This window comes from Rhinolophus sinicus, linkage group LG11 (assembly GCF_036562045.2).
Source record: "Rhinolophus sinicus isolate RSC01 linkage group LG11, ASM3656204v1, whole genome shotgun sequence".
NCBI lineage: Eukaryota > Metazoa > Chordata > Mammalia > Chiroptera > Rhinolophidae > Rhinolophus > Rhinolophus sinicus.
This window is the reverse complement of record NC_133760.1, coordinates 43,233,120-43,243,386: the sequence shown is the minus strand read 5'-3', so window position 1 is coordinate 43,243,386 and position 10,267 is coordinate 43,233,120. Positions and strand designations below refer to the sequence as shown.

General features: G+C 46.8%; 1 protein-coding gene across 1 annotated transcript; it reads right to left on the bottom strand.

Moving 5' to 3' along the window:
* Positions 1-1,212: 1,212 nt before the first annotated feature.
* CHD9NB (CHD9 neighbor) lies at positions 1,213-2,447 on the bottom strand. Its single transcript, XM_074315909.1, has one exon. It carries the CDS (start codon positions 2,153-2,155, stop codon positions 1,994-1,996), a length of 162 nt encoding a protein of 53 aa, XP_074172010.1. The 5' UTR covers positions 2,156-2,447; the 3' UTR covers positions 1,213-1,993.
* Positions 2,448-10,267: the final 7,820 nt, after the last annotated feature.

Sequence of the window (10,267 nt, the reverse complement as noted above, 5' to 3'; positions counted from 1 at the left end):
TGAGAACTTTTTGCCGGAGTCCCGAAGATGGACACCGTAAACAGCTTCTTACCAGACACAGCTGTGTTTTGCAGGGTGAATTTCCATTAGGAGGGACTAGAGAGAACAACAGAATTGCCTAACAAAAAAATTGAAAGCAGTTACCAGAACTTGGCCTATCCCCAAAGCTGTAGAAAGAGGCCCCAAACTTCCTGATCCCCCGCTGCAAGCCCAGGCCTGTCCCCTGGCCCACTGCAAATGTGCCACCCCAGGGAGAGACCGGGGCTTTGGGCCAGCTGAGGAGGCCCCATCTCTCCCGCTGTTTCTGAGCAAGACAGCAGGCTCGACTGAAGCAGAAGGAAGGTCTGTAGTCAATTTTCAGGCTGAACTGCTTACTACTACCCTTCCTTCCTTCCTTCTTTCCTTCCTTCTTTTCTTCTTTTCTTCCTTCCTTCCTTCCTTCCTTCCTTCCTTCCTTCCTTCCTTCCTTCCTTCCTTCCTTCCTCTTTTCCCCAGTTGTCTTGTCATCTCAAAACAATCCTACTCAGTTTCTGAGGTTCAGTGGCTAAAAAGAAGGGTCATTTTCAGTAGCTTGCGGCCTTTCCCTCCCTTCCTCCTCCCTCTCTCCTTCACCTCCCTCCTCCTCCCCCCACCACCACCAAAAGGCCCGCAATGCATCACACAACCTGCAGTGGGGCAACTCCTAGCTGACCAGTTGGCTACTTCTCCACAAGCAGGTAGGTCCAAATGAGTAAAGAGAAAAGATCCCCACTGGGTACAGACCCCCCCACTTGAAGCAGGACTCTGCAATAGTAGACCATGCATTCGGGAGCCACCCTGCTGGGGGTCAAATCTGCCAGGAAGAACCCCGGGCCTGGCTGGCTCTACTCAGACAAGTCACTTATCCTCTTGGTACCTCAGCATCCTCATCTATAAATTGGGGATGATGGTGGTGACGGTTGGTTACGTGCTAAACCACCCACATAAAGTTCCCGGCATGAGGCCCGGCACAAAGAAAAGCCTCCACAGATTCTTTTCTCATTTCTGTTCTACAGAATCACACCCACCTTTTCCCACTGATCCTCTAAGCTCAGATCCCCAATCCTCTATCAAATGTTGTTGTGTCATTTATTTGCAAACATGTCTATTTGATTTCAAATTAAAATGCTTTTGAGTCAAAGTAGAAACAAAACACAAGCAGGGGGGAGAATAAAAAGGCTGACAGACATGTTAGTAAACAGCAAAATATTTTTGAAGGCTGGCTACAGATAGCTCAGACGCTAGAGGGTTCAAATTGACAGAATTTTGATACGAGGAGACACACGAATATTAGCAGAGGGACATTTTTCAGGGGATTAAAAAACCAGGAACATGAATCCGTCCTCCTTCCTTCCCACCAGGGCTCAGTGCTCCATTTCCTAGACGATCAAGGTCTCCTTGCCGTCCATTCACATGGTCACATCTGATCCTGATTGTTCCCATAATTCATTAACAATTCCCCAAGTTAGACATTAAATTATTCACACAAACAGTGTGGAGCGAGCCAAACGCAGAACCTGCCTGTTGGGGACACTGGCTATTCAGCCAGCTTTGGAGAAAAAGGAGAGAGAGCAAAGCCACCCACCCCAAACGACAGCTTTCACAGTGGAGAAAGTGAGGCAGGTGGGGTCACCAGGTTGTCCCCGCTCAGCAGCAGATCATCCCTGAAGCCAGAACAGTCTGCTCTGGGGCTCGTCCACGTCCAGAAGCTGTCAGCAAGTCCCATGATGTGAAGACTCCTTTGGTGCTCTGTGTTGGAGAGCTGAGAAACTCGGATTCCTCGTGGCCTGACCTTCCTCACAACTCCGCAGAGCAAAGCCTGTGGAGGTGACTTCTGAAGCCTGAATCCCCGCAGCGGGGGGTTTTCCCTCTTCCCTTGCTTCAGAGCTTCACAGGATGGGGCTTGTCTCAGGTGCATTGAGGCCGAAAGCAGTTCCAGAAATGAGGTGAGGGTCCTACTCAAGAGAGAAGCATCTCAGCTCTGAGGCTCAGGGGCGCCTTCCTTCATTGAGACGTCTTTGCCATCCGCTGCCACAGTGCCGGCCTCCAGATTTGGCTCTTCTCCCGAGGGCTGCTGTTCTCCAGGTTTCTGGGACTCCCCCTCCACCTGGGTGGTCTTGCTGGAGTGGCATCCCATGTCAGTTGGACGCAGAGGGCCGAGCGCCCTGGGAGGTTCGAATCCTGATGAAGAGGTCTGATCCTCCTGCAGCTGGCTGATCCTTGGGTGCCAGAGTTAAGTGACTTCCTCTGGGCACTGTTGAAAGTGTACTGGTTCGGTTGCTATGGTCGCAGGGAGATGCCAAGTCCAATCTGCATAATAAGCCCCCTCCCCCATCTGCGTGGTGGGCAAGGTCTGCAGGGCCGCCCTTCCTGCTAACCAGCTAGTTCCCAGCAAGCCCCATTCATTCCACGGGAAGAATTCCCTTTTGTGTGACCCTTAACTTCTTTACAAATGACAACCCCCCGCCTAGTTACCCGTAAACACCAGCCAGTATCTTCACACCTAAAGAAAGCCTTGTTCCTATTCCTGTTACCATGCAACTAGCCGAGGCCTCCTTCTGCGTCCAGGGTCACATTCAGTTCCAAGATCCACAGCAGGGAGGTCATCCCCTACCCTAAGGTGTCAACTCCACCCAGGGCTAAAGATTAGGGAGTGCTAAGACTGTGGGCTGCAGGGGTTACCCAAACATTGCTATGTAGCTGGTACACACGCAACTCTGTGCCAAGCACAGTTTGTATTCATGATTCTGTTTAATCCTCGCAGCAACCCTAAAGGTTGCATTATTTAATCCTCATTTAGCAGATGGGGACACTGAGGCAGAGAGATTGACTTGTTTATTTAAGGTAATTACTAACGGCCAAGAAACAGCAGAGCTGGGATTCGAACCTATGTCATCTAGATGCCACTGTCTCTCTGACTATGCTTGTCTCTCTTTTAAAGACCCCAGAGGCCATCGTCACACACTATCACACACTACCAAGTTACCAGCTTGGGAAGCCTGTCAATTCATTGCTCTTTTAATCTGTGCATGTGGGTAAAGGTTTTCAAAGCTGTGAATGAATGATCTCTGATGTAAATTCTTCTTGAGTGAAGAAGTCTGGCAGGCTCTGGAACGGAAGTTAGCCCTCCAGGACCCTAAATCACACTCCTATTTCATTTTCTGACCACCTGGCTTCCCTTTTCCTAACTCTACAAAGGGGCCTGATAATCACGACCCAGCTCCTAGGAAGCTGGAAGAAGGATCAAGCAGGTCTGTGAAAGGGGCTTTTTGGAGAAACACAAAATGTGCTCCCTCTCACGCATGCACCCAGCAGCCAAAGGTGACATCCACCCCTGTCCACTTCTGGAGGACGTTGCATGCCAACCGTGGACACTTTATACAAGTCCTCTCGCTTCCTCCTCACAATCAAACAGTCCTAGGAGGAAGTATCATGAACTCCACCTCAGAGTTTAAATAATTGAGTCCAGAGTGTTCAGGTCAGTGGCCTGAGGTCAGGAGCCTGGTAAGCAGCCAGCTCAGGATGCTCCGAACCCTGTGACCCCCACTTCCTGTGCCCCCCGTCCCCCGCCCCCTACTGCCTCTGGTTAATATCCTTCCTGGTCCTGGACCTGGGCGTTCAGTGGTCTGCAAGAATGTGGTAAAACTCCCCTATAAATCGCCTTGGTTTTTTTTAATGTACTTCCTGCCAGCTGGGCTGGCAGAGCCACAATTGGGAAGACATTATGATGCTGTTGATTTACCATTTCCATATAAACACCAAAGCACAATTTGGGGGCGTCAGGGTGGAAAAGGGAGGTTCCATTTGTCTTCCAATTCAGGGCACCTAATTAAGGCAAATCCTCATTCGGCTATTGGGATACTAAGGCAGCAAACCTCTTGTGAAGCCTCTACCTTCATCATACTTGACCCATGTCAGCACAAGACAGGCAGCAGGGGGCCTGGAACCAGATAAAATCCTCAGGTTGGGTTGGGTTAGATTACAGGTGTGGGCGGTGGGAACAGATGAGGGCGCTTTGTTAAGTTGCCCTGCCTGGGAACCCCCACACCCAGGACCTCTTATAGAACTTGTGGGCCCAGTGCAAAATTAAAACGCAGGCTCCTTGTTTCAGTAGTATTAAGAATTTCAAGATGGTGACATCAGGCTATTACGTGAAGCACAGTGCCCATGAAGCCCGCTCTGCCCCCACCCACCCTCTTCCTTGACTCTCTTAGAAACTGATTTACCTCTTATGATGGCTGTTATTGGCCAGATCACAAGCTGGCTCAGCCCAAGGGACTCTGCCCTAGAAACAGAATGAGGCCAGAAGAAAGACAAGAAAAGAGAAACGGGAGATGGACAACCCAAAGATGGATGGGACCTCAGTAGGACACTTTCAAAATATCTGCAGCTTTAAACTGCTTCCTTAGCTATGTGTGGGCTAAAAACAATGTAATACTTTTCCTTCCACCTACTAAATACTTCTAGCTAGATTAATCAAGTTAATGGAGACAGATTAAGAGGAGAAAATCAAAGTTTTAATACATTCACATGGCAATTCACATAAGCATGAAAATTCCAAAGACAGTGAGGCAGCACTGAATACATATGACAGTTCTGGACACAGGAGAAAGGCAGGGGATGGGGTATTAGATTTCAGAAGTGAGAATGGGCGATTTACAGGGAGCCAAAGAAGAGGGAACACACCTGGCAGGCAGATTCTTAATGGGCAGCTCAGAAATAAGAAATAATGGGACAAGGGGCATCTAGCTAACAGGCCCTGCCTGAAGCCTCCTATTTCCTGTACTTAATTCAAAGTAGGCTAAGGTGAACATCCTAAGATTTCCTTTCTGAAGCAGGTTTTTCTACCTGACTCCCTTGAGCAGGAACAGGGGAGGGCCAAAGGTTCTGAGTCTTGTTTCTTAATAAAGAGCCTAAAATCAAATCCCAAAAAGGCAGCTTCAGGGAGGCAAAATTATGGTTCCCTTCAGCTATTACCACCTACAAAACATAGCACACAAGAACATATCAACATAAAAACACACACATAGGGCCGGCCCAGTGGCTCAGGCGGTTGGAGCTCTGTGCTCCTAACTCCGAAGGCTGCTGGTTCGATTCCCACATGGGCCAGTGGGCTCTCAACTACAAGGTTGCCGGTTCGACTCCAAAAGGGACGGTGGGCTGTGCCCCCTGCAACTAGCAATGGCAACTGGACCTGGAGCTGAGCTGCGCCCTCTACAACTAAGACTGAAAGGACAACAACTTGAAGCTGAACGGCACCCTCCACAACTAAGATTGAAAGGACAACAACTTGACTTGGAAAAAAGGCCCGGAAGTACACACTGTTCCCCAATAAAGTCCTGTTCCCCTTCCCCAATTAAAAAAAATCTAAAACAACAATAACAACAACAACAAAAACTGAATAACTGAGGTGACAGAGTCCCAGAGAGCAGTTCCCAGGCTCTCGGCCTCATGTGGAAAGGTGCTGGCTCAGTTAGTGGATGGCCATCAGCTGTGGCTGATTGACCAACAGCTGTAACCAGTTAGCCAATTAGCCACTGATGTAACTGCCGCGGCTGCACTGGTGAGTCTAGTCGAGTCAGAGAGTCGAGTCAGTTGGTTGGCAGGCAGAGAAGCAGACAGCAGGTTGCAGGTTGTGTGACTCCAGCCTCCAGTGAGACTATAGTCGTATGACTCCCTTACCTATGGCTCCGTGGGTGTTCCTTTTTGGCCTCACCATGTCCTGTGTTCTTATCTGGGGAGCGGGAGCTGAGACCCCGCATGACGGCCTGCATGACACACCAGTTCAATGAGATGAGGGCTCCATCCTTATGACCTCATTTAACCTTAATGACTTCCATAAAAACTCTATCTCTAAATGCAGCCACATTGGAGGTTGGGGCTTCAACAAATGCATTTGGTGGGGGGCGGGGGACACATTCAGTCCATAACGAAATGTAAACCTATGTTCACACAAAAACCTGTACATAAATATTTAGAGCAGGCTCAATTGTTAATATTCAAAAACAGGAAATAACCCAAATGTGAATGGATAAATAAACTGTGGTAACTTCATACAACAGACTACTAGTCAGCAATAAAAAAAGAATAAATTATTGATACATGTAACAGGTTCAACAAGTTTGAAAGATAGTATATGGAGTGAAAGAAGCCAGTCTCAAAAGGTCACTTACCGGGGGGGCCGGCTGGCTCAGTTGGTTCAAGTGTGAGCTCTTAACAACAGGGTTGCAGGTTCGATTCCCCCATGGGCCAGTGAGCTGTGCCCTCCACAACTAGGTTGAAGACAACGACTTAGAGCTGATGCTGATAGGCCCTGGAGAAACACACTGTTCCCCAATATTCCCCAATAAAATGTTTTTAAAAAGAACAAAAAGGTTACTTATTGTTTGATTTCATTTGTATCACATGCTCAAAAAGACACAACAATAAGGATGGAGAACAGGTCAGTGGTGTTACTACCGAGTGAGAGCCAAAGGGGACTTTTGGTGTTCTGTATCCTAATTGTGGTGGTAGTTACACAAATCTCTACGACGGCTAAAATTCATAGAGCTGTGCACCAAAAATTTAATAAGTCAAATTTACTGTATACTAATGTAAGAAAAATTTAACATTTTTTAAAAAATGTCATTCGCACACACACAAAAATACGTAGATAAAAACTGTTTGCCAGGAACCGAGGGGCTTATTTGCCATCTGATCCTCATTCTCGAGATCATTAAAAATCCTTTTTCTCCTGGTTCCCACTCAAATAAACAAACAAAAAGCACACCTGCCCCTAGTTTAGCTGAACAGCTATTTATTGAGCCACATGGTACAAGGTTCCATGTGGGGTGTTGTGCGGTTTCCATAACCTTAGTGAATTGCAATTAAGGAGGGCCATGTGAGGAGGGAGGGTCACCTGACAGCTATGACCATAGGGCAGGAGAGTGGCCAGCCCGAGGCACCCTGCAGAAAGGGAGGTCTTCCTCTGGTCTCTCCCAGGGCTCCCACCAGCCAAACCCAACTTGAAGTCAGTAGGCATAGAAGGCTTTGGTCCTGCCCGTTTAGGTCAGCCTCCCAGGACGCAGAGCGGGTTGGAGCAGAAGGACAGTTGATGTGAAGAGGCAAACACAACGGCTAGCACAGCCCCCGTGAATCCTGCTCGCAAGGGGCATAGACTCTGTTGGGGGAGGCGCCATCTTTGCAGGGAATTAAAACGATGAGGCAGAAGGCGGTAAGTGCTTTCATATAGGGAGACGGTCACACTGGAAAGAGGGAGTAGGGGAGGACTTCCTCGAGCTGGACCTAGAAAGATGAGCAGAATATTACCTGGAGAGGAGAAAAGGACATCATGGCCAAAAGGAAGACACGAAAAATCCCTTTCTAGGAGTTCTGTTTAATTCACCATTCACTTACCGGAAGGCAGCTGATGGCTTTGGTTAGAAGCACCTGTTTCAGCCTGAGAGGAACCTGGGATTAATACACACTCCCCCCTTATCCTCAGAGGATAGGTTCCAAGGCCCCAGTGGATGCTTGAAACTGCAGATGCTACTAAGCCCTGTATACACTATGTTTCTTTCTATACATACCTGTGATAACGTTTAACTTATAAATTAGGTACAGTGAGAGATTGACAACAATAACTAATAACAAAATAGGACAATTCTAACAATATGCTGTAATAAAAGTTACACATATGTGACTGAGGTCTCTCTCCCTCTCTGTCTCTGATAACCGACATGGCTACTACATGACTGACAGGCAGGGAGCGTATACCCCGTGGATACTTTGCACGAAGGGATGATTCCTGTTCTGGGCAGATGTCACAATATTTCATCTTGCCACTCCAAATGACGTGCAATTCAAAACTTACGAATTATTTATTTCTGCAATTTTCTATTTAATATTTTTGGACCACAGTTGACTGCAGGTAATGAAAACCATGGAAAGTAATACTAATAAGGGGGGACTAACGTGATAACTCCACAGTGTGCATGCTGTGTGGTCTTCAGCAAGTGGCTTAACATCTCTGACTCTCAGTTTCCTGGACTTTTGGGACAAGTCAATGAGGCAGTATATATGTCATCCTGCTGTGACACCTAACATCTGGCAGGGGTTGCAGATATCCCTCATGACCGTAAAGTGACAAGACTTACTTTTGCCCATTATAGATACATTGTGACCCCAGAAGTCAAGTTACCACCCAGTCCACAGGACCGGCCTCACAAGATCTTCCTGGGATGGGCCCCCAGCTTCTTTCCCCTTGGTCCCTTTGGCATCCCTGCCTCCTTTCTTCTCACCCCTCCTCCTGCCAGGGTCCTGATGCTACCCTGCCACTGCCCCTAGAATCCCCACTTCGAGCTCCATCCACTTTGGTCAATAGAAAATTCTCACCTTTTTAAATGATGAAACATCACTCTAGAAGATAAATAAGGTCTTTCTTACAAAAAAAAAAATAGGTTACATCTCATAGCATCAGTGTGAACAAATTAAAAAAACAAAATTGAAACAAACAAAATTCTCCCTTTGAAAAAAAGGATTGACAGAACAAGAGAGAGAAATGTGAGTGTACCTTGGTCATCCAGTCCAGTATCTAAAACACAGTGCCCTGTACATAGTAGGCGCTCAATAAACAGCAGTGAAGTGCTCAAAGGCAAATGGCCACATTACTTCTTAACTCGTCCACCTATTGCAAGTTACTTGAACATTATGAGTCTCAATTTCTTCATAAAATGGGGACGATAATAGTGTCTACTTCATAGGATTACTGTGATGATTAAACTAAATCGTCCATCTAAACTTCTTAGTACCTAACACATTACAAATAACAATAATATAATAATAATAATAGACGCTACTTTGACCTGTCAAACACTGTGCTATCCCTCAAGGAGATCACCCATGGAGAACACAGACCTGTTAATTACTGCAATTTCCAAAACACTGTGATTAGTAGAATGAGAAAAATACTAGGGAAACTCAGAGGAGAAAGTCATCAGGAAGGCTTTAACCTCATCAGGTAATGCCTGGCGTCAGAATCCTAGAGCTATAATCTAGAACTTTGCCCAGGTGTGTTTTGGGGCACAGTGGGGTGGGGTGGCAGGATGGAGTTCTTCCAAGCACTGGGGCAAGAGCGATCTGAAAGTGACTCAGAGGCTCTTCAAAGTGTCAGAATGGTAAATGTACCTGTCAGCTGGCTCTCACCATGGGCTGTCAGCACATCTCTGACCAATTCACCTTAATTAGGGCACCAGCCTGCCATGAGTAGGCTGGCACTGGGCTGTCACACACACACACACACACACACACACACACACACACACACACACACACACACACTGCCCTCCTAGGCACTGCCCACAGGTGATACCTCCTCCTCTGGCCCTGACGGTCACTTCGACCATATTACACCAGTGCAGAGACCAAAACTTAAGGAGGCACACAAGTCGGGGGAAGGAGTGTTAGCACAGGCCTCATTTTCACAAAGTGTCTCTAATATTTCCACTGGTGGTGTAATCCCCAATGTCACCACAGAGATAAACTCCTGTGGGGCCTTAAAAATAATTACTACTTTTCCTCCCACCTTCTAACTTCTTCTAGCCAGGCTAACAATCAAATTAACAGAGATAGATAACAGGAGAAAATCAAAATTTTAATATATTCACATGTCAATTCACATAAGCATGAAAATTCCAAAGACAGTGAGGCAATATGGAATATATATGACGTTTTTGGACACAGGAGAAAGGCAGGGGATGGTGTATTAGATTTCAGAAGCGAGAATGGGCGATTTACAGGTAGCCAAGGAAGAGTGAACACACCTGGCAGGCAGATTCTTAATGGGCAGCTCAGAAATAATGGGACACAAGGCATCTAGCTAACAGGCCCTGCCTGGAACCTCCTATTTCCCGTACTTAATTCAAATTAGGCTAAGGTGAACATTCTAAGATTTCCTTTCTGAAGCAGATTTTTCTGTCTGACTCACTTGAGCAGAAACAGGGGAGGGCCAAAGGTTCTTTCTGAATCTTGTTTCTTAATAAAGAGCCTAAAATCAACATCCCAAAAGGAAGCTTCAGAGTGGCAAAATTGTGATTCCTGTCACTTCCAGGATTAAAAGAAGACGTTTCCCATATAACTTTGCAAAACTTGTCTCCTACCATCAGGCCACTCTGCCTTTGGTGCACTATAAATTGATTAAGAAAGTAATAAATCCTGTACTTGTCCTGTGATGAGCTCAATTACATTGCATTGCATTTTTGTGTTAAAAGTG

Coding starts and splice junctions, on each gene's coding strand:
- CHD9NB (XM_074315909.1), bottom strand. CDS start 2,155: ATGGGATGCCACTCCAGCAAGACCACCCAGGTGGAGGGGGAGTCCCAG.